At 49.7% G+C, this 23,319-nt stretch overlaps 9 protein-coding genes across 9 annotated transcripts; 4 read left to right on the top strand and 5 right to left on the bottom strand.

The window, feature by feature from the left end:
• Window positions 1-409: 409 nt before the first annotated feature.
• Window positions 410-967, bottom strand: N7447_005285 (resistance to Congo red protein; the record flags this gene model as incomplete). The annotated part of the gene is made up of 3 exons (XM_057229547.1): window positions 410-722; window positions 776-886; window positions 942-967. The coding sequence occupies 3 exons, from the start codon at window positions 965-967 to the stop codon at window positions 410-412; spliced, it is 450 nt and encodes a 149-aa protein (XP_057084637.1).
• A 573-nt stretch (window positions 968-1,540) lies between these two features.
• Window positions 1,541-3,482, bottom strand: N7447_005284 (uncharacterized protein; the record flags this gene model as incomplete). The annotated part of the gene is made up of 3 exons (XM_057229546.1): window positions 1,541-2,518; window positions 2,567-3,152; window positions 3,214-3,482. 3 exons carry the CDS (start codon window positions 3,480-3,482, stop codon window positions 1,541-1,543), a joined length of 1,833 nt encoding a protein of 610 aa, XP_057084636.1.
• A 1,677-nt stretch (window positions 3,483-5,159) lies between these two features.
• On the top strand, window positions 5,160-7,100 carry N7447_005283 (Peptidase S10 serine carboxypeptidase; the record flags this gene model as incomplete). The annotated part of the gene is made up of 6 exons (XM_057229545.1): window positions 5,160-5,613; window positions 5,673-5,913; window positions 5,975-5,990; window positions 6,044-6,211; window positions 6,264-6,417; window positions 6,484-7,100. The coding sequence occupies 6 exons, from the start codon at window positions 5,160-5,162 to the stop codon at window positions 7,098-7,100; spliced, it is 1,650 nt and encodes a 549-aa protein (XP_057084635.1).
• Window positions 7,101-7,525: 425 nt separating this feature from the next.
• On the bottom strand, window positions 7,526-9,238 carry N7447_005282 (unc-93 family MFS transporter; the record flags this gene model as incomplete). The annotated part of the gene is made up of 3 exons (XM_057229544.1): window positions 7,526-7,793; window positions 7,852-8,555; window positions 8,618-9,238. 3 exons carry the CDS (start codon window positions 9,236-9,238, stop codon window positions 7,526-7,528), a joined length of 1,593 nt encoding a protein of 530 aa, XP_057084634.1.
• A 672-nt stretch (window positions 9,239-9,910) lies between these two features.
• On the top strand, window positions 9,911-11,285 carry N7447_005281 (N-acetylglucosamine-6-phosphate deacetylase; the record flags this gene model as incomplete). The annotated part of the gene is made up of 2 exons (XM_057229543.1): window positions 9,911-10,279; window positions 10,371-11,285. The coding sequence occupies 2 exons, from the start codon at window positions 9,911-9,913 to the stop codon at window positions 11,283-11,285; spliced, it is 1,284 nt and encodes a 427-aa protein (XP_057084633.1).
• A 469-nt stretch (window positions 11,286-11,754) lies between these two features.
• On the bottom strand, window positions 11,755-13,444 carry N7447_005280 (GMC family oxidoreductase; the record flags this gene model as incomplete). The annotated part of the gene is made up of 2 exons (XM_057229542.1): window positions 11,755-13,136; window positions 13,198-13,444. 2 exons carry the CDS (start codon window positions 13,442-13,444, stop codon window positions 11,755-11,757), a joined length of 1,629 nt encoding a protein of 542 aa, XP_057084632.1.
• A 645-nt stretch (window positions 13,445-14,089) lies between these two features.
• Window positions 14,090-15,651, top strand: N7447_005279 (betaine-aldehyde dehydrogenase; the record flags this gene model as incomplete). The annotated part of the gene is made up of 2 exons (XM_057229541.1): window positions 14,090-14,571; window positions 14,637-15,651. The coding sequence occupies 2 exons, from the start codon at window positions 14,090-14,092 to the stop codon at window positions 15,649-15,651; spliced, it is 1,497 nt and encodes a 498-aa protein (XP_057084631.1).
• A 497-nt stretch (window positions 15,652-16,148) lies between these two features.
• On the bottom strand, window positions 16,149-17,478 carry N7447_005278 (uncharacterized protein; the record flags this gene model as incomplete). The annotated part of the gene is made up of 4 exons (XM_057229540.1): window positions 16,149-17,018; window positions 17,073-17,221; window positions 17,293-17,354; window positions 17,411-17,478. Coding segments are annotated over 4 exons (1,149 nt in total), but the record flags the coding sequence as incomplete, so codon positions are not given.
• A 1,006-nt stretch (window positions 17,479-18,484) lies between these two features.
• N7447_005277 (putative beta-N-acetylglucosaminidase) lies at window positions 18,485-21,565 on the top strand (the record flags this gene model as incomplete). Its single annotated transcript, XM_057229539.1, has 4 exons — window positions 18,485-18,534; window positions 18,719-18,837; window positions 18,892-21,404; window positions 21,455-21,565. 4 exons carry the CDS (start codon window positions 18,485-18,487, stop codon window positions 21,563-21,565), a joined length of 2,793 nt encoding a protein of 930 aa, XP_057084629.1.
• Window positions 21,566-23,319: the final 1,754 nt, after the last annotated feature.

Raw genomic sequence — 23,319 nt, 5'->3', positions numbered from 1 at the left:
AACTTCCAAAGCGCAATTCTAATTTGTATCATTTCAAGTCCATTGGGCCATTCAAGTTATATTATCAGAAAGAAGAATGTACGAGAGAACCCAGAACTTGATAACCTCAAGTCCCATTCTTTCAGGGATCGCATGCTGCAGACCAAACGCTCGAACTTAACTGAACTTCACATAACTTCACTTAAATGTGACACAGAAGACATGAGGAAGCAGTAGAGTAATAACAGAAAGAAAAAAAAAACATCCACCCATGCGGGTATACAATCAAATCAAAAAAGAAGTCCATATTTCGCACCCAGTTGACAACGCCGTAAACCTGAACCATTAACTTCCGGCACATTTATTGAGATAAATGTAATATCGGAAGACCTTCAAAGCCACGCTCATTAAGCCTTGGAAAGATGCGTCTCTAGCCCTTGTGGCCGTTGGGTGGCGGGCCAGAAGGCGGCGCATAAGGTCCGCTGGCACCGTACGCATTCGGAGGCTGCTGCAACTCGATACCTTGCTGCTGTGGTGGCGCGCTTTGCGCACCAAAGTAGCCGTGGTGTTGAGGGTTCGGGCTGTATTGAGGGGGCGCATTTTGCTGGTAGTAAGGGTCGCCGTAGGGGGGTTGCTGGTAAATGGGCTGGTTTGGCGGAGGAGGACCCGGGGGAGGAGCCATCCACCCGGTTCCTGTAATAGGGCGTTGGCCATGAGTTCTGCGGCGGCGTGCGTTGAAGCATCTGGAACAAGGCTGGTTAGAATCCAGAATCTGAGTTCAGGGGGTCGGACTCACGCGAACCCGAAGAAAAGTAGGAACGCTACACCGACGATTACGGCGAACGCTACCCAACGACCCCAAGAGTCCCAGTTGGAATAACAGCCATTGCCGTAATAGGAACTAGAACTAGAGTTGTGAGGGATTAGTGATATGTCTCTTGGATGTTCATCATGGCACTTACCAATATCGAGGGTATATGACCGCCATGCTGATTATTGAAGGGACAAGAATGAAAAAAAAAACCTTCGAAAACAGAGAGAGATGAATGCAATTGCAAGGATGTGAGATGTTCGACGTCAATGGGGGCTGGTGAGAGCGGTGGGTCCTTGGCGGTTTAGGCTGCAATTTCGTTCTAGGAAGGTACCTATGACTTGTCTCTCTGCTTATTTTGTATGGTGATATTGGTACCGGTACTTGATACTTTGAAGATATGTTTATAGAAAATTACTCACAGTACAGAGTAGAGGAATCTTATAAAGAAAAGAAGAAAGAAAACAAAAAGAATTTCTAATCAAATGGGGAGACTGGGTGGCGCAGTTGGGGCGCAGGGCTGACGAAGAGATAATTATTATGATTTATTCTTCTATAATTCTTGTATGAATACGCACATGGGCTGTGGTATTCGATTTAAATCTATAAGTCTATGTCTCTATTGAGTCCCGAGTGATGTTATACTACACTTACTTCCTCAAGCTTGAGTAGAGTCAATCAATCTAGATCGATGCTCCAATGTAATCTGTATAATAAAGTTAGCAATAATACATGAGATACGCTCTTCCATTAACTAACCGGTGGAATGGGTGTCGGCACCGCCGGTAACGCGGTGATACTCGACCCGACTTCACTTTTCAAGTCCAAACTCGCCTCTCGCTCAGCCCCATTAGCCTCCTCATCGAGGGTCATCTGCACCGATAAAACATGAATCCGGGGCAACATGTCAGACTTCGGTTTGAACGAGTAGGTAGGTAATACGTCGAATGTCTCCTGTACCCAGGACATCTGCCTGTCCAGGTCCGGCCCGGAGAGGCTTGCGTTGTTGCCTTTATTTTCGAGGGTAGTAGAAGACTTGGTCCGGAAGACACTGCTGGGCCAATCTTTCGTCCTGGCGATCGGGCGTGTACAGCACGCGTTCTTGGATACGCTATCCCAGGCTTCGACCACGCGGTCCGTCTTAAGGAACTGGGATATCTGCTCCTTCAGGGTCTCTCGGCCATTTGTGAGTTGGTTGTGGGCCTCCTGTCGCGCTTTCGTGGGCGATTCGACTGTGGATTGGCCAGTTCGAGGGCGTGGGGTGGCGCAGAACGCCCGGAGTTGTTCTATGGAGATGTTGCGTGTGAGGCGTGACGGCTGCGAAGGTGCTGTTTTCGGTCGAACTTCGACTTTCTCGCTGGCAGATCGTTTGGGTAGGAAGGGCTTTGAGAGCCTGTGTTTGAGCTTTCCCGGTGTCGATGGAATAGGAGGCGGCTCGCTGCTGGCGCCTGCGCCGGCTTCTGCTATTAGAGCACTGCATGATTTGGCCCGACTCATGATTTTGCGACGAATGCCATCGCTCGGGGCGGGTTGGTCCGTGGGGTTGTCAAGTTTATCTTTCGTGGCGGGACTATCAACCTGCTTGGAAGCCGTCGGTGCCCCCTTTGGCTTCGACAATGGATCGCGAGGAAGAGGTTTTTCTGATATCGGCCGCTCTTTATCAAAGAGTCTTTGTTTAATTGACTTGGTTCGACTTGTCGTCTTGCCGGTTTGTTTAATAAATGATCGCTGTGATAGTTAGCGCTGTAATTGAAACCCAAGACTCTGTCAACTCACCACATCTTTTCTACTCGCTACTCCAACTCGTCGTTGCATTTCGGTAGTCGCCAAGCCAAGTTGAGCCAAGGCCTTTTTAAGAGCACTGCCCCGTCGACGAAGTTTTGAGATGGCGACAATCCAGCCCTCCATATTGTCCATCATGGCCTGCTGAAAAGCCTTGAGGCTCTCGGATTTGAAGCAACCCTCGTCTGTAAGCTCCCGGAAGTAGAACCACAGTGCGCCCATGGCCTCTTTTGCCTTTTGTAGGTCTTTGAGCGAGTCTGTGATGACAAGGGTGAACCTGTCAATGGAATGTTCGATCTGATCATTATAGGCGACAACTGCTAGCCGGAGATTCCGGTCTTGCAGCATCTCATCGAAGACATCGAGGTTTCCCAGCGGTAGACTGAGATACTGAATTCGAGTGCGAACGTCTAGTCGGACGATCAAAAAGTCTTCGGTGGTCCGTTCCAAAAAGCCATCCAACTCATTCACGTGTTTCTGTAGAATCTTCATGACCGAGCCTTCGGATTTGGCCAGGCTCTTGGCTAGGAGATGAACTCCGAAGATCATTTGAGAAATCAACTTCCAAAACGGATGATATCTATACGGTTGGGTTAGTTCTCGGTGTCAAGTATGGAGTATGAGTAGGCTAGCTTTCTCACTTTTCCGAGGTTCTTTGGCGCCATTTTCGCCCACAAAGCCGCTCGTATTCATCATTCTCTAATAGATCACGTCGCCGGGTTTGCGCGTCAATGTCAACGACCCATTTATTTCCTGAACCATCGGTCGTTTCCACGATTGATTCCTCAAACGGGCCCTGGAGCTGGGCAATCGGATGGGATGGGTAAGGGCTGGATGTTTTTTGGGTGGCTGTTTGCTCGTTCTCGGCAACCTCGGACGTATGAACAGGCGTCTCTGGCGCAGAAGCCATGATCTGTCGCAGTATACGATGTAGATAGTCTCCAAAGTCGAGATTGCACACTTTAGATATAACTCCCCGAGTTGCGAATTAGACTGCAATAATTTTGGAAGCTTTGAGCAATCCTTCTATCCATTTATAAAATCACAATCGCAACCAGCCCAAAGTGGCTTTAGTCATGGTAGATGGCTGGTGTCTGAATCATGCAAGGTATTACTCTATATCGGATCAGAAAAAGAATCAATAGAAGTGGATCTGACTTACTCTGATTCTGAATAAAAGACAGTTTATGTCCTTGGAAGTCTACCAGTTTCACCAGTGAAACACAGCTTCGGTTGTAAACGGAAGGGAGAGGATAGACGATGGCCCCTTTTCACAACCGTCTATATTGTCTAAATTATTGGAGAAGCTATGAGAGTAAATCGCCATCGCCACGGACCTAAATCTTACCTTTTTTTTTCCCCCCTAAATTTTAATCTTTCCGTGCCTTTGTCCTTATTATGGGGCTTTTATTACGGGGTTAGCCAGGGGGTTGCTGTCTTTTGGGTATATTTCCACCTATTTCCACTTATTCCCACTTATTCCCACTTGACACACGGAACCAACCAATGGGCTGGTGCCAATGTATCGCGGAAATGAATGGAAATGAATCCAAACCACAAGAGCTGGGCTAGGACGATCTTGCAGTCTGAGACCACGGCATAATTTCGGATCAATGTTTTTCCTTTTTTGGTATATTAGAGGTTTCCCTATAAGCACTTGTTTCAAATATTGAAATGTGGCGAATACAGATGTACTCTGTACGTTGATAAGCTATTATATCTGGTTCTTTAAAGAAAAAGAGGAAGAATGATCGGGGATTATTGTGGCCCACATAGCGAAATCCAATAGTGAGATCGGTCTAGAAGCTTCAAAACTGTAAGATGGAACATTATATCATTTTGGCCAATTTGCCTCACATCTACTTCCTCGAGACTTGCCTATACAAACACAACATTCATGTTACTTGGAACAATGTTAGAATAAGCTTTTGATCGCTTTGAAATCCAATTTGTGTATTAGGGACTTTCCTCCTTAGGCATTCCCGCCTTGGCATTTATTTCACCCACCGGCCTTATGTGGCCAAGCTCTATAGATATCGCTTATTGTAACTACAATCTACATTATGACATCGGCTTTCGCCTTTGGGTATTATCTATAATTTGAAGAACAGTGTGTGGCTTGGCTATTATTGCCTCGTATATGGCAGCAGATGTTTGACAATAGTGCAGGTTACCTATAGCGTTCTGGAAAACAACTTGGAATAAATCCCGATAGGCTATGGAATATAGCACGTGATATTCCCGGGCATCCTCTCCTTGCCTATTCTTGGCCAATCGAGATGCCGGTGAGATCCCTGCTCTTGCTAACACAGCCTACAAAGTACAATCTGGTGTCGATCTTTCCCCTCTCGAATAGATGAACCTCCAACAGTTGGTGGAGCTGTAAGTCTTCCCCCGCTTGAAGCGATGCTGCCGTTCCCCGGAGCTCCTACGGAGATCCCAAAGACAAGATCCATATTTCGCCGACCTTTTCCGACCCTGTAGTTGGGCTCTGATCACGTATTACTGCTCATTTCCCCTCTTCTGGGGCTATAAGTATCCCTGTAGACACCCTCGGTAATCTGTACAAGAAACCGTAGAGCCCATTATGCGTGTCTCTCACTGGATTCCACTGCTGCCTGCGGTAGCGGCACTCGCGGTACCATCGGACGATACCTTGGAGGGCTTGTTCCGCCGCCAGCTGCCCAATCACCCAACACACGTCAAGACTATCAAGACGGCTAATAATGTCACTATTCGCTATAAAGAGCCTGGTAAAGAGGGTGTTTGTGAAACTACCCCAGGTGTCAAATCCTATGCGGGCTATGTCGACCTCTCACCCACAGAGCACACTTTCTTCTGGTTCTTCGAGGCTCGCCATGACCCTGAAAATGCCCCGATTACACTGTGGTTGAATGGTGGCCCGGGTAGTGACTCGTTGATTGGATTGTTCGAGGAATTGGGTCCTTGTGGTGTCAACAAGAATAATGAATCGTATATCAACAAGAACTCGTGGAATGAGGTCTCGAATCTGCTGTTTCTCTCTCAGCCACTGGGTGTCGGTATGAACATCTTTCCATTCTCTCTTCTCTTTTGAACTATCCGGCTAACATCGTCACAGGTTTCTCCTATGCTGAGAAAGCGGCCGGTACCCTGAACCCCTTCACTGGTTCATATGAAGACCCCTCCTTTGCGGGCATTGATGGTCGCTATCCAGTCATTAATGCCACTGCAATTGATACAACTGAACTCGCTGCCAAAGCCACCTGGGAAGTCCTGCAGGGATTCCTAGGTGGTCTCCCCAAGTTGGACTCGAAGATCAAATCGAAGAGCTTCAATTTGTGGACCGAAAGCTATGGAGGGTGAGTTCCCTCTACTGCTTTCCAAATATCCGTTGATGTATTATTACTGACTTCCCTCTAGACATTATGGCCCTGCCGTAAGTCAATTGCCTGTCTAACTCTTATTTCCCTATAGTTCTAACATTGGCAGTTCTTCGATCACTTCTATGAAGAGAACCTCAAGATTGCCAACGGCACCCATGAGGGCATTCAACTGGACTTCAACACCTTGGGTATCATTAATGGTATCATCGATGAAGGTATCCAAGCCAAGTACTACCCCGAATTTGCCGTGCACAACTCCTATGGCATCAAGGCTGTAAGTCTTCAAATGTTCAATGATATGGGTTCACACTAACACAAACATACAGGTCAACGAGACAGTTTACAACTACATGAAATTTGCCAATGAGATGCCAAACGGCTGCCAGGACCAGGTCGCAAGCTGCAAATATACAAACCGCACCTCGCTATCCGACCACGCAATTTGCAGCGAAGCAACCAACATGTGCCGGGACAATGTCGGTATGTGAACTATACCCCCGGACTACATATACCACAACTAAATAACTAACAATCTCCCCTATACAGAGGGCCCCTACTACGTCTTCAGCGGCCGAGGCACCTACGACATCCGCCATCCAAGTGACGACCCAACCCCACCAAGCTACTACGGAAACTACCTCGCCAAAGACTCCGTAATGAACGCCCTAGGCGTCGACGTAAACTACACGCAGTCCAACGACGAAGTCTACTTCGCCTTCCAACAAACTGGCGACTTCGTCTGGCCCAACTTCCTTGAGGACCTAGAAGACATCCTCTCGCGCCCCGTCCGCGTCGCCCTCATCTACGGCGACGCAGACTACATCTGCAACTGGTTCGGCGGCGAGGCTATCTCCCTCGCGGCCAAATACAAGCACAGCAAACAGTTCCGGAAGGCGGGCTACGCTCCCTTCCTCGTCGATGGTGTTGAGTATGGTGAGACGAGGGAGTATGGTAATTTCTCTTTCACCCGTGTCTACGAGGCGGGTCATGAGGTGCCGTATTATCAACCCGAGGCTTCGTTGCAGTTGTTCAATCGTACGCTGAATGGGTGGGAATTACCCAAGGGGGAGAAGAAGTTGAAGCCCAATTCTGGCTCGACGGGGCCCAAGTCCGCGACTCATACCCAGGCTTCGGTACCGTTGCCTACACCTACTAAGGCTTAGTTTTGGCTTCGAGGTTGTGGGAGAGGTCCATAGATCGATCTGGGTATATATTGATAATATTCAATAGTAATTACTTTATGTACGCATTTGGATAAACAAGTCCCCCATAACTATAGGAGACCTGAAGAATACCCCAAATAAAACCCCTTGGCATCCAAAATGCAGATCCGCCCCAAACCATGTACAAATCATTAAATAAATAAAAAGAATTTACTGACATCAAGTATTCGTTGAAAATTGTCAATCCTTACGACCCGTGGCGCAGTTGTGATCCGGGATTTTCGCAAGTATATAAAAACGACACGCCTCGTAAATGAACATTTCGTCACACCGTGGTAAGAATCAAGAAGGTGGTTAAATCGAATATTGACCGCGTGGTGGTACATCTGATCGGTGGGGGTGTTGATTCCCTGACCGACAATTCATTATTTGGTCGTATTCTCCTCGTGAGATTCGCGGATAGTATCGGTAGGAGAGTGCATTTCTGTATAAGGCTTATCCGTTTCAGACATTTCATTAGCATGGCCCAGGACCTCGGCGGCGGTTTCATCGGAGAATCGCAGATCGTCCTCGACGGCAGTGCTGTCCTTGACCTTGAAGAAGATCACAGGTGAGGCAATAAGCATACTGCCAACTAGCATACCCCAGCAAGTGGCAAACTCAGTCATGTAAGGGGTATCCTGCGCATCCAGGCTAAAATCTCATTAGTCACGGAAAGAATAGAGAGGACAAAGAACAGTGGGTTGCTTACCTCCACATTCCAGCAGCACCAGCAGACTGGATGCCCTTATAGAAACCAGCAAAGTTGGCCAACTTGCGACTGTTGTTGGAGAGAGAACCCATGTACCAATAAGTGCAGGTCTGGAAAGCAGCATCGTAGAATCCGTAGAACATGTAGAGGAACATGGGTCCAACGTAGCCGCTATCGGTGAAATCCATGCCGAGACCCTTGGTTTCCCGGGTATATCTCTTCTGGAATGCATATCCTCCACCCCAGATGCCCATGGTGATAGCGAGCAGAATGCCAAAGTTGAGCTTGGCGCGCCACGGACGCGAAAGGTGCTTCAAATCCAACAACTTTCCAAAGACGAACGCACCCACCATCTGCATGAGCCAGTACAGCAGACTGTTCAGGGCCCGGGTGCGCACATTGAAATAGGCGAGATTGACTGCGTTGAAGTGGTATGCGTAGAACCAATTGCTGGCCAAAAACATGGGGAACATCAGGACGATGTACGAATCGTTGATCAATGTCTCCCAAAGACCCAAAAACTCAGACTTCCAGGTTGGATTCTTGATCACAATAACGCGCGAGCCGTCCTTGCGCATGACGTGCTTGCAATCGACAAGACACCAGCAGAGAACGAAGCCAATGGCCATTAGAACAAGGAAGGCAATGTAGGTGCCATTGTTGACGTTGCCGGCGGTCGAGTGCATGTTTTGGCCAAGAGGGACCTATTGATATCAGTATATTGTTTTTGGGGGGGGAGGCATTGAAGGTGTGCAATTGAACGTACCAAGCTACCAATGACACCACCCAAATTGAAAATCACCCAGAAGATCGCAATGTACTTTCCCTTCTCATACTCATGTGGATAGCTCAACATGACCGCACCCTGGGCACACCACAGCAGACCAGCACAGACACCGAGCAGGGCTCCGGCGAAAATGAGAAAGGCCGCATTTTGGTTAATATTGTACGATAGGAGCGAGGCAACGTAGAGGAAATAGCCAAACCCACCCAGGGAGAGGGTGAGTCGCAAACCAATGCGATTGGTGATGGAGCCGGCGAAGAACCCGACTACCGCGAAGGTACTGTATAGCGCAGTGTTGGCGTTGTTCACATCGTGGGCGTTAACTTGACCGCCGCCACCGAGACCGCTGACGGCGTTGAACATGCCGGGACATAAAAAGCAGACAAATGACACCAAGTATAGTTGCATCTCGGGTGAGGCAAAGTAAGGAGCCTCCCATTTGCCAATCTTGAATAGTGGCTTATACATCCAAGCGGGACCTATCACTGATTGGTCCACACCAGATTCAGGGTCCTGCGGACCAGACACGGTCGTAGACATGGACGCATATTGTTCTGTCGGTCCCTCTGTCTGCTTCTCGGCTTGCTTCTCGGGCTCAGTCATGGTTGTAGGAGATGGGATCTACAGGAACAGGGGAAAAAAAAGTGTAAATCAACAAGCGAGCCAAGGGGCACGAGGAATGTTCCCCACGTGAAGGTGAAGAATCGTGAAGAATGTACATAAATCCCTTGCCAAGGGAAATTCTGAAATAAGCGCAAGGAAGTTTTAGGAAGCTAAGGCTAGTCCTTAGTAGACAAATTAATATATAACCGAGTCACGCTATTTGTCTTATCTAGGGATCCATTTTTTTTAATGCGACATGGATACCTTGGGTCAGCTGGGGGGATGTTGGGGAAAGATGGAGTCATCATCTGGAGAAACCCAGGAAATAAGAAGGAGTCATATTATAAATTATGAGTAACGTGAGAGATGCAGTGTGACAGAGATGTTGCATTGGAAAAGAAAAAGAAAAAAAGGAAGACCCGCATCCGGGAGTGTCGTATGGAGTACGGTATTGTCAAAGCCGGTAATTTACGGGCCGAGTATCGACCTGTATAGTACAAAGGGTACGTACTCCAGATATTGTATACCACATCGGCATGCCGAATGTCACTCAGCCTACTGTTACATCATTGTACCTGGATCTTTATGTACTTGAGCTTTCCCCCTCTTTCTGTTTTCTTTTTCTCAAACTTGATCTGATCTGATAGGAGTATTTCCTATAAACAATAAACAATGCCGGGCAAGACATCGGGGCCGCGCATTACCAAGTTCACCAACTGCCGCCTGGTGTGCGGCTTGAAATTGGTCGAGCAAGATCTCTGGATTGACTCTCTGACTGGAAAGATCTTAAAGGACCAAGAGGCGTTCTATGGATCGCACCTAACCCCCGACGAGATCATCGATCTCGGCGGCCGTATCATTGCTCCGGGTATGATCGATGTCCAGTTGAACGGTGCCCATGGCTTTGATTTCTCTGTACCCTGCGAGACAAAGGAGGAATATGATGAGGGATTGCGCAGGGTGAACCGTGGATTGGCCCGTACCGGTGTCACTTCCTACTTGCCAACGCTCGTCAGCTCCACCCCCGAGGTGTACTGGAAGGTAAGCAAAGCGCAAAAGTGCTTAGAACAGCAACTCCAACTTCCCCCAAAGAAACCAAAAAAAAAAAAAAGATTAATATTTATTCTTTCAGGTCCTCCCTTCTCTCGGCCCAACCGCAGGAACCCATACGCCCCAAGATGGTGCCGAGTCACTAGGCGCACACGCTGAAGGTCCCTTCATCAGCCCCGGCCGCAATGGCATCCACAAGCCCGAAGTGCTGCGCGCCGCGGAAACCTTTGACGACCTCATCCACTGCTACGGCGCGGAGAACATGGGCGAAGATAGCCCAATCAAGATGATCACAGCCGCCCCCGAAGTCGGCAACATGATGGCCCACATCCCCGAAATCGCCAAGGGCAACAAAATCATCTACTCAATCGGTCACTCCGATGCAACCTATGAGCAGGCTGTCAAGGCCACGCACCAGGGCGCCCGCATGATCACCCACCTGTTCAACGCCATGCGTCCCTTCTACCACCGTAACCCCGGTATCTTCGGTCTGCTGGGACAGAGTGAACGCCGCAGGCCATTTTACGGTGTTATTGCCGACGGCATCCACTTGCACCCCACTTCCATCAAGATCGCATACAATGCGCACCCGGATGGGTTGATCTTGGTTACCGATGCGATGCGTCTGTGTGGTCTACCGGACGGTGTCTATGATTGGACGAATGGGGAGCGGATTGTTAAGACCGGTGCACGGTTGACGCTTGAGGGCTCTGATAAGATTGCCGGGTCTTCAGCGACGCTTATCGAATGTGTTAACAACTTCCGTCGTTGGTCGGGTGCGTCGACGGCTGCGGCTATCAATGCTGTCACTGCTGCGCCGGCACGTCTGCTTAACTTGGAGGGTGTTAAGGGTTCGTTGGAAAGTGGTGCTGATGCCGATCTCATCGTGTTGGGTGAGAGTGAGGATCCCTTCTCTGGGCCGACCTTGACGGTTGATCAGGTGTGGAAGCTGGGTGCTAAGATCCACGATACTGACAAGACTGCCGTGGCGGTATAAGGTTTTCGACCTTGGAGGTGATCTGTTTCTTTTTCTTTGGTTTCATTCCAGCATATGTTCAACAGCTCTTTTCATCTCGGTCGGTTGGTTACAGGCGTTTTTGAGGCTGTGGTTTTTGCATCGAGCATATGCAAGCGCATGGTCATAGCGCCAGCACCATCTTTAGTTCGAATATTTTGTTTCAGATTTTTCAAGTTCAAATTTCAAGAGAAACTTATTCTCAAATATCAAGTTTTATACATGATTGTATATATGTCAGATAAATAAAATATCCAGGTCTGTCTCGCAGACGCTGGGGAGAAGCAAGACTCGAAAGATGCCCGCATTCAAAGGCGATCCTCCACGCCCGACTCCGACGGAGCTATGCGCCGCTCGCTCATATGCTATAATAAAACCAAAATAAAGACCAAAATGAAGAAAGTAACTTTTACAGGTATATCAGATCTTTGGCACGTAAAAAGCCCCTGCTTTACAGACGGGGCTGGTTGCGAGACCAACCGGCCTCACCAGCAATCAGCTCGGCGGCACGCTCACCAATGGTCAGGACCGTCAGCATAGGGTTCACGGTGGGCATCTCAGGGAAGACACCGGCATCGGCGATACGGATGCCCTTAAGACCGCGGACCTTCAGGGTGGGGTCAACAACCGCCATGGGGTCGCTGGCAACGTTACCCATCTTGGTAGTACCAGCGGGGTGGTACACGGTGTGGGCGACACGACGGCCGTACTCAGACAGCTCCTCGTCGGTCTGCACCTTGGGGCCGGGGGCAACCTCGCGCTTGATCCACTCCTTGAAAGGAGACTCCTTGGCAATCTCACGAGCGGCCTTGAGACCCGCCACGATGGTGGCGGCGTCGTAGCCCTCGGGATCGGTGAAGTAGCGGAAGTCCAACGAGGGCTTCACGGAGGGGTCGGCGGAGGTCAAGAAGAGACGACCGCGGGAGCGGGGGCGGGGAATATTGGGAGTCATGCAGAAGGCGTTCACGGGCTCGTCGTAGCCGAGACGAGTGGTGTTAAGGGTGAACGGAATCTGGTAGCAGTGCATCATCACATCGGCGATCTTGCCGTCGTGGCCAGCGGCGTTGGGCAGCTCGCGGCGCAAGAAGATACCGGCGTCAGAGTCCATGGTGGTCATGTTATGATCCACGGGGCTGTTGAGCTCCCACATGATGATGCTCTCGGGGTGGTCCAGCAGGTTTTCACCAACACCGGGGATATCCTTCACAACGGGAATACCGAGTGCGGACAGCTGCTCGCGGGGACCAAGACCGGAGAGCATCATCAGGCGAGGGGTGTCGACAGCTCCGGCACACAGAACGGTCTCCTTCTTGGCACGCAGAGTGTGTTTGACGCCAGACTGCAGAGTAACATCAACACCAGTCACGATATCACCCTCAACGTTAACCTTGTTGACCCAAGCGTTGGTGAGAATAGTCAAGTTAGGACGCTTCTCATCGCCACGGAGAATGGGGTGGATGTAGGCGACACTGGCACTGCTGCGGCGGCCGTCATCGGGGTTGTAGGAGATGTTGAAGAAGCCGACACCCTGAGTCAGCTCACCGGTCTTACGGATATCATCGTTGAAGTTCTCAATGACGGGGATTTTCATGGCGGTAGAGCAGGCCTGGATCCAGTCCTTGCACAGCTGGTTACGGTGACGGCCATGCACAGGCTGGATAGTGTTGCGCAGGTTATCAATGATGCGGGTGAAGGTCTCAAAGTCCCAGCCCTTGCAGCCCTTGGCAACCCATTGGCGGCAATCATACTCGAAGGGGCGGAAAGAGATGAGAGTATTGTGGCTAGAGCAGCCACCCAGGACCTTTGCGCGGGAGTGGCGGATATGACTGTTACCTGCAGGGATAGTCAGCATAAGCTCATTCCCATAAAATTTGGGGGGGGGAGGGTGTCTTACCCATAGGCTGCTCGGTGGTACCGTAGTCGTAGTCAAGCTCACCTCCAAGCAGGTTGAGCCATTCCTTCAGGTTTAGAACACGGTCGTCCATGAAATCACTAGGACCTCCCTCAATAACCAGAGTGCGCTTGTTAGGGAGGTACTCAGCCAGGCGTGCGGCGATCACACAGCCAGCAGTACCGCCGCCAACGACAATGTAGTCGTAGCTGTTGACATCGACAGCGGGGAGCTCGTTAGTGGTGGCCATGTTGAATACCGGGGGAAGAAGATGTAAGGTTCTGTGGGAGAAGAAAGAAGACGGGGACCGCCTTTAAAGAGAATTTTCAGTTGGGGTGGTCTGATCGGAGAGAGGTCTTGGATCCAATTTCTACTCTTTACCTTTCTTTTTTTTTCTTTTTTCCGTTAGACTCGGCGAACCTTGGCTTCTGAGTGGTGGCGATCACTAAAAGTGGAGAGAGCCTTGTCAGAGATCTCTTGGATAATTTGCTCCGACTCTCCCGAGATCAAACGGCTATATGCTTTATCTGTGTATGTTCAAAGTGTGATTTCAATTGGAGAAATACCTAGGTAGATCCCAGATAGGAATTCCCTTCCATTATCGAGATAGCACTGTTAAGCTATGCCTTTCTTAGTATGAAATTCCCGGAAATACAAGTCTGACCCCGCGTAGAGATTCAGCCATTCCAAGCCACCTTCAGCCGCTGACCGGATGGCGTACTTAGTACCTGACCATTACGTACTAACATGCGTAGCGGCCGAGTACCGAGTACCTAATCAAATTAAGTAGTGCGCTAAACCCCGATTTTTTTTTTCGGAGAAACTATAAGGCGGGCTTCATTCTTCCCGAGGTCTATCATTTCTCTTATCTTCCATTCTATAATTCACATACACAATGGCCCTCTCATTCCCACCTCGTCAACTCTATTACGACGGAAAGGTCCAAGCCGCGACCTCTGGCAAGTCCTTCCAGACTATCAATCCCGCCACTGCAACTCCGTTGGCCGATATCCAGATCGCCTCCAACGCGGACGTCGATGCCGCCATTACTGCTGCCGATCGTGCATTCGCCTCATGGGCGCAGACCCCACTGATTGCTCGCGCCCGAATTCTTCACAAGGCTGCTGCTCTGTTACGCGAACGGAACGATGAAATTGCACGCGTCGAGACTTTGGACTCTGGCAAGGCCTTTACTGAGACTAGCACCGTCGACGTCACCACTGGTGCCGATGTTTTGGAGTACTATGCCAATTTCATTGGTGGCGGTGGTCTCAACGGCGAGACTACCCACCTCCGCGAGGATGCCTGGGTATACACTAAGAAGGCCCCTCTGGGGGTGTGTGCCGGCATTGGTGCTTGGAACTACCCCATCCAGATGTAAGTTCTTCGATCATGCGTTTGCAATGGAGAAAAAGAAGCTGACTTGGATTTTTCTTTATCAGTGCCCTCTGGAAATCCGCTGCCTGTCTAGCCGCCGGTAACACAATGATCTATAAACCCAGTGAATTCACCCCACTTCACGGTCAGACCCTCGCGGAAATCTACACCGAGGCCGGCCTCCCCGATGGTGTTTTCAACGTGGTCAACGGTGCCGGTGATGTCGGTGCCTACCTGACCGGCCACCCACTTATCGCCAAGGTCTCCTTCACCGGCCAAGTGGCAACCGGTATGAAGGTCGCAGGCGCCGCCTCGGGCAGCATGAAATACGTGACAATGGAGCTGGGCGGCAAGAGCCCCTTGATTATCTGCCCGGACGCTGAGCTGGAGAACGCTGTCAATGGCGCCATGATGGCCAACTTCTACAGCACAGGTCAGGTCTGCACCAATGGCACCCGGGTCTTCGTCCCGCGCACCATGAAGGCTGCGTTTGAGAAGGGCCTGCTCGAGAAGATACAATATGTGCGGGCTGGCCCGCTCTTTGACGAGCAGACCAACTTCGGTCCCCTCAGCTCCAAGCCCCACTACGACAAGGTCGTCGCATACATTCGCCACGGTATTGAGTCTGACCACGCCACCCTACTCTGTGGTGGTGTCGAGAAGCCCTCGGTGCCCAAGGACCTGCAGGCCGGTTACTGGGTCAAGCCGACCATCTTCACGGACTGCACAGACTCCATGCGCATCGTTAAGGAGGAGATCTTCGGCCCCGTTATGTCCATCCTGTACTATGACACCGTCGAGGAGGCCGTGCGACGCGCCAATGATACTGAGCTCGGTCTGGCTGCGGGTGTCTTCACTAAAGATTTGAACCAGGCTCACCGCATCATTGACCAGCTGCAGGCTGGTATTACCTGGGTGAACGCGTGGGGTGAGAGCCCTGCTGAGATGGCTGTCGGTGGCTGGAAGAAGAGCGGTCTAGGCGTGGAGAATGGTCGCCGCGGCATTGAGGCTTGGCTGCAGAACAAGAGCACTCTGGTTGATATGAGCGGTGCCGTGGTCAGTGTCTTCGCCAAGCTATAATGTTAATATGTCATGCAATGTACGACTTAAAAGCAATGATCATAGAATGTACAGAATATGGACCCATTTGAGCGGCACAATTTAAAGCAAATATCCTAGCTTTTTCTATATCTTCATTTTGTTAATCTACATATTTCTGACCCCGCAAGGTCCCAGCATCCCAACGTATATATACTGAACAACACCACGCTACGCAAGCACATTTAAAATTTAGAATTAGATTAAATGTACACAGCTTGAATTATAGCTAAAATCTTTCATGATATCAATTGACTCCTAGAAAACGCATCGCATCTATCAAGTCTGGAATAATTGAAATGACCAGCGAAACTCCTTAGATAACACCCATGCATGGATCCTGTAAGCGAAAGCAGTAAAAGAGACCACGCAGATATGATTTGCAAAAGACAGAACCCATATTCCCGCCCATAAAAAGATTAAATCCGAAAGAAGAAAACCCGGTATGAAAGTGCCACAAGATTGAGAGAGATTCACCATTAGAGGGTGGTAATTCTGGTGCCCATGCGGTCAAAGATAGAGTCGCTCTTCAGCGCACCGTCAATACCGCCAATAGCCGAGTCGACTAGGCGCGAGGACATGCTATCCGGGGTGAGCTCCTCTTCTTCCAGTGCGCGGCGGTGCAGCTCAGTGTTGATGCGGAGATCCTTGGGGGTCTTCTCGGGGGTTCCATCGGGAGTAGGCTGCTGAGACTTGGGGGTCTTGGCTGGGAGTGGGGCCGGGACGTAAGTCCGAGGACGGTAAACGAGAGCGGGTCCCTGGGTACGGGCATCGGTGCCGGCTTGCTCGATGGATTCGAAGTACCGCACGGTCTTGACCTTGAGTTCGAGAGTGGCGTCGCGGTCGCAAACGACAAGCGGGTGCTGGTGCAGCTGCAGAGCGGAGAGTGTCCACATGTGATTGATGCCATCCTCGAGGCCCTTTTGCACGGCGAAAGCCTTGTGCGCTCCAGTGGCTACAATAACCACTTCCCGAGAATCCATGATGGTCTGAATACCAACAGTCATAGCCATGCGGGGCACCTTATCGGTGTCTCCACCGAAGAAGCGGGAGTTTGCCAGGATGGTGTCGTAGGCCAGTGTCTTGACGCGAGTGCGGCTGCTCAGCGAGGAACCTGGCTCGTTGAAGGCGATGTGGCCATCTGGTCCGACGCCGCCCAGGAAGAGCTCGATACCACCGTAGCGGGCGATTCGTGCTTCGAACGATGCACACTCGGCTACAGGATCGGTTGCGGTGCCGTCCAGGATGTTAATGTTCTGCGGAGGAATGTCCACGTGGGAGAAGAAGTGCTTGTACATGAAGCTGTGGTAGGACTCAGGGTGATCGCGAGGCAGACCGACATATTCATCCTGTATTGTGGTTAGTAGGATTTTTTTTACCCCCGTGATTTTTGTTGCGCATACCATGTTGAAAGTCACGACATTCTTAAAGGAGATCTCGCCGGCGCGATGACGCTGCACGAGGATCTTGTAGATGAGCTCAGGGCTGCTTCCAGTGGGCACACCGAGCACGAATGGCTGCTCGGGAGTCGGATTGAATGCCTTGATGCGGCCTAAGATGGGACAGTTAGTCTCAGCAAGAGTTGCGCGCATCGGCGCATGGAAGATCTGAGCTTCAGCTTACTGATAATATAGTCTGCAATATACACAGACACCTCACGGGGATCTTCTCTGATAATGACACGCCTATGAGAAGCCAAATTAGTATGGAGCCATGATGCGATATATAGAATGTCACGCACATAATTACGTCAGGGTTTTTGGATTGGAGTAAGAAGTATGGAAGAAGAAGAAAGGGAGGAAGCTGGTATCTAAGGGAAATAAAAGAGAACAAGGGAAAGGGGACAGGTTACAGTGTGGTGGAGTGTACAGTGACAAAAAAGAACGTCGTATAGAGAGTGAGCCACGTGCTATATTCGTAAATGTATCATTGCCCATGGCCCTTAGATAGGATAGGGTCTTTCGGACTAAGTGACTGGCTAACGTCTGCGGGTAACCGTATTTTGGCAAGTTAGAATCCACTGAGATAGCCAAACAGCCATTGTCCTCATTCGGCCGATTCCAAAGTTTCTATCAAGGTCCACTCGGATGTATTCCATGTGGCCCAACAATCAGGCCAAGGGTGCGATGACGCCCGAAAAAAAGAGAAAAAAAGACATTCTGATTGGAGTATGAAGCTCCACAGCACACATGGTGGTCTGAAGGTTCCATTTGAGAAGTGTAGGAGTTGCATTCGGTGAAGTCGGCATAAGCTGGAGAAATATAGTGCTGAGTGCAACCCTGGACGTTGTAGGGTCGCAGCCGCCCCGGTATGGTATTGGTATGGGGACATACAGCACGTGACCTGAGACGGGACCCGATTACAGTTACATACACATCACGTGATTGCCATATTGGGGTGTGTGGCCAGGGGACTACCCAGGTGGATATTATGATTTATTCAATAATCAATAATTCATAGATTGTATATACAATTGAACTATGTACTTTTTTTTAACTGTTAGATCAATTGTATACTTTAAATCATGTAGATGCCAAGATCCCGTGACCCTAACAGCGGGGGCACCTATCTCCTTATCTCTCTAGTCCTAATTCTTCCCCGACTTCTGCGGCTCTGGGGTGAAAGACAAAGCTCCCGAGGTCCAAATTTTGACTCTTGCAACCCTTTCCCACCCCCCTGTCACCTGACTACGCGCGTGCACTGGCTTCATATTCCTTAACTGTCAGACGTTTGCGGTGTCCACACCTTGATCCTCCGACACTGCACCCTTTGCATCCTACCTTTCTGGGCCGCTGCAGGCATTCCTCCTCGGGCCATGGCCCGGAACGAGGACATGCTGCCCCCGGGCTGGGAGGACCTAGATAGGTATGTCGATCACCTTTTTCGCTTGGCTCATCCCCTATCGGCCTTAATCCTCCTCCCCCCTTCCCAATCTTCCTGGGTACCCTCCCTTCACTGTGGAACCTTTAGTCAACCTGGGGATGAGGGTCCTTTAGGCTATTTCCACTCTATAAAAATATGAAACCTCGGGCACGCTGACATGGCACAGGCAGATGGGTCAGCTCTTTATGATGGGCTTTGATGGAACGTCTGTCAATCCACAGATTCGATCACTCATTGAGGATTACCACTTGGGTGCTGTGCTGCTATCTGCTAAAAATCTGAAATGTATCTTTTAAAGGCCCTCGACATCAACTTAAACAGTCACTAACGCGCTTATAGCGGCTGAGGAAACAACCAGATTAGTTCTGGAGTTACAAACCATTGCGCGTGATGCAGGCCATCTCGTTCCCTTACTAATTGCCCTGGACCAGGAGAATGGTGGTGTCAACAGTTTATATGATGAGATATATATTCGCCAATTCCCTAGTACCATGGGAATTGCAGCCACTGGGTCCAAATCTTTAGCCCACGAGGTGGCTTTCGCGACAGCACAGGAGCTGAAGGCCGTTGGGGTCAATTGGATCTTAGGACCCGTTTTGGATGTTTTGACCAATGTGCGAAATCAGCCATTAGGTGTTCGTACTGCCGGTGACGATCCCCAAGAGGCGTCTCAATATGGTGTCCAGTTCATGAGAGGGTATCAAGAAGCAGGTTTAGTGACCTGTGGAAAACACTTTCCATCCTATGGTAATTTGGAATTTCTCGGCTCCCAGACCGATGTGCCAATTATTACAGAATCACTGGAGCAACTCAGTCTCAGCGCGCTTGTACCCTTTCGCAACGCTATAAGTCAGGGTCTGGATGCCATGATGGTGGGAGGTGTCTCATTGTCATCTGCTGGGATGAACGTGATGCACGCCTGCCTAAGTGATCAGGTGGTCGACGAGCTCTTGAGAAAAGATCTCCGGTTTCAAGGAGTTGTCGTTTCCGAATGCTTGGAAATGGAGGCACTCACACATAACATTGGAGTAGGAGGTGGCACGGTGATGGCGAAGAACGCCGGCTGCGATGTCGTCCTTTTATGTCGGTCATTCCCGGTCCAACAAGAAGCCATCAATGGGTTGAAACTCGGCGTGGAGAACGGTATCATCAACCGTCAGCGAATTGAAGAATCGTTGCGCCGAGTTTTGGATTTGAAGGCGCGGTGTACTTCGTGGGAACAGGCACTAAACCCTCCGGGACTTTCTTCACTTACACAGATGCAACCCTCGCACACGAACCTTTCCACCCGAGCCTACAATTCTTCCATCACAGTGATGAGAGATAAGAATAATTTACTTCCGTTGTCCAATGTCATCGAGGCAGACGAGGAACTTTTGCTGCTGACTCCGCTGGTCAAGCCACTCCCAACATCAGCAGTTTCTCTCTCGGTCGCAGACTCTGTGAATGGGCCACTTGATCCATTATCGTCGGAACGAACCTCTTCAGTTCTGAGTGGAGAGGGCGTCTTCAAAGAACTTGGACGGTCACTCTCACGGCAGAGGAATGGGCGCGTGTTGCACACCTCCTATACTTCCAATGGTGTGCGTCCCATTCACGAAGACCTCATCCAAAGAGCGAGTGCTGTAGTCGTTGTCACGGCAGATGCAAATCGCAATGTATATCAGCAAGGGTTTTCAAAACATGTCTCCATGATCTGCCAATCACAGTATACCACATCTGGCGAACGTCGCGAGAAGCCATTGATTGTGGTGGCAGTTAGCTCGCCATATGATTTTGCCATGGATTCCTCAATTGGCACTTATATATGCACGTATGACTTCACGGAAACAGCCCTCCAGGCATTGGTCAAGGTCTTGTATGGCGACTTGACACCTTCAGCCGCCCTCCCCGGCTCCATTGGCCGAACGCAGAAAATCAATCAGTCTCGACAGCACTGGCTTGTCGAAACTTGGAACGAGGACCGCGACTCTTTCGCGTTGGATGCTTTGCTTGACACCATCCGAGACGACTGTGCACTAGGCCAGCCATCAGAACTGCTTGGAGCTACCGCTTGCAGCTTCTTGCTACGAAAGGAGGATATCGACGAATCCCATTTCGTTGTCCGGAACAGTAGCACCCAGGCCATCTATGGGTTCTGCGCGACCTACTTCTTTCGATCAACAGGCACTGGCGTCCTTGCATGTCTGATCGTGGACCCTTCTCGAAGGAAACTATCAATCGGACATTCTCTCCACGGCCGCGCGATTCGGACTCTACTCCAACGGAGCGGTATCAAACGCTTCCAGCTAGGATCCCGATTACCAGGGATCTACCTTGGTATCCCGACCGTCAACCCTGTTGAGCGCAAGCGGCTGCGGCAATGGTTCGCGAACATGGGGTGGAACACCGCGCTTTCGCGACCAGTATGCAGCGTGATCCTGCGCAATCTATCGACATGGGTGCCACCCGAAGGGCTCACTGCGACCCTGCAGAGTGCTGAGGTCACATACGACCTCGTGTATGGCTGGGACTTTTCGCGCGCGATTCTCGATCACATTAAAACGTATGCGCGACAGGGCGTGGCCGACATTTACCGCATGGCTCTGGGTGGCGCGCCTAACTGCGGGATCATCCGGGCCAAGCGGCCCTCCGACGGGGTTATACTCGGGAGTATCGTGATCTACAATGAGCGATCTGCCTTGGCAGAGCACATGCCCGTGCTGCGGGCCACTCAGGCTTCCGTCGGAGGCATTTCGTCTCCCGTCATTTCTTCCTGCGGCGAAGATTACTCTACCGTTATGCAGGGTCTGATCCTGTTGGCTATCAAGCAGATCCGGAAGTTGAGTGCCAATGCCGTGGTCATGGACTGTGTATGTTCTCTTCGCTTCCTTATCCCCATTCATCCGCTAACACAATACAGGTCGACGGCGACAACAACTTCGACAATCTTTCTACCATGGGCTTCACTATGCTACACAGCTTTGAAGAAGTGAACTGTGACGCAGCTACGTGGACGATGATGCATGCGTAGAGATCACATTTGATTCGATTCGATTTGATTCTACTTTTTATTTCCTTTCTCTTTCCGGTCCTGTTTTCCTCGAGTCTATGATATCCATATCGCATTGGGTTTGGCATTTGTTTTAACCTATTTTCTTTCTTTCTTTCTTTCTTTCTTCCAATTGGATCTGGACCACTTTTCTTTGTTTCACCCGATCCGGTAACTGCTTTTCCCCGGGATTTCTTTTCACATTATTTTTCTATTCTTTGGGGAGGCATTTGGTAGGGCCTGGGGTAGGACAGGTAGTCTGTTCTCGCATTGGGTCCAATCAAATAAATTCTCTATGCTGTAGTCACAGGGTTCCCACTGGCGATCACCAGAGATATCTGGATTTATAGAAATGCCAATGTGAATTAGGGAAGTGTATATGTCCTCGGGAATCGGGTTGGATCAGTCTACACGTAAGAAAAACCCTTTAATTACCCTTGTGTTGGACCTCGGGAGGACATAGCTAGTCGGTGAGTTCCCAAACTTAGTCCAAGAATTAAGCCTGGGGAAATCAGAATTCTAATTATCTTCAAGAAGGCATCACAATTAAAGCTGAAACCTAACTGGATCGGACGTCCGTTGGAAGTCGAACTTGGCTAGACTATGTATTTTGTCCACGGGCACATTTAACTTCAAGTGGGTTTGATGGGGGAACGGAACTCCGCTTTGGCGCCGGAGGTGGACAAAAGCCAAGCACCTTTTTGGTCAAAAAGAAGAACGCCAGGGAGTACTCCGTAGTATTTTGTGTAATTCAAGATGTGACATTAGAAGAGATTTGATATATATATATATAAAAGGCAAAATTCTCTCTTTCTTCAAGGTTTTCTATATCAAACCAAAGAATCGAAACTCCAAACGGGCTTATCGGGCCTCGGGGCCTGACTTTGACCCGGACCAATGAATTTCATTGGTTCAGAGTTTGAACCAATTTAGTTTTCTGTTTGCGTTAAAAATCCCTCAGTTGTACAAGCGGATCTTCTTTTTTTTCTCTTTTTTTTCTTTGAAGCTGAACTGGAAGTCTAGAGGTCTTGTACATTCCCGATCATTCCTGATCTACGATCCCAGGAATGTTGCAGAGATATTCCTCAGACACAGTAGTACCCATATACTATGAAGCTTTTCGGGATCTCAGGCCTAAACCCAAATAATAGATTTGACAGAGCTTCCAACCTTGGAACCTTCCTGGATGCCATGTTCAACCATGGATGACTCCCGTGGTCAGAACCTTGGTATAATTTCTAGGCCGCAATGGGAAACGCGCCGGAAGAAGAATAAAAAAGGAAACCTGAAAGACATTCCCTCGGGAATAATCAAATTGGGTAAATGCACAGACTCCCCATTGGCTCACATGCGAGAACGAGGAAGCTTTTCTTCGCCACCCAATCTCCCAGTCTTACCATCTGACATTGGCTGTATCTCCTTCCCCAATGATTGTTTTTATGAGTTTTACTAAGAAAAGTGCATACAACATACTATCAGAAAGTATACCTAAAAAGTATGAAGTATGAACTTTGAATTTGGAATCTGTTACTCCGTAGATCCGGACATCGCCGGACCCGAGCCCAAACAGCTGAACTTTAAGGCTACCAAGGCACCGAGGTACGGAGTACATATAAATGCTGAACATATTACATGCATGATTACATAGCAGGTTATTGCAGGTTATTGCAGATTATTGCAGGTTATATTACTGCCGTTTCCAGTGGGGCGCCAAAGTGTTGTACAGGGTCCAGAGT

This window comes from Penicillium robsamsonii, assembly GCF_028829455.1.
Source record: "Penicillium robsamsonii strain IBT 29466 chromosome Unknown utg000003l_segment0_segment0, whole genome shotgun sequence".
NCBI classification, from domain to species: domain Eukaryota; kingdom Fungi; phylum Ascomycota; class Eurotiomycetes; order Eurotiales; family Aspergillaceae; genus Penicillium; species Penicillium robsamsonii.
Note: the sequence above shows the minus strand (reverse complement) of the source record. Positions and strands in the feature narration are given on the sequence as shown.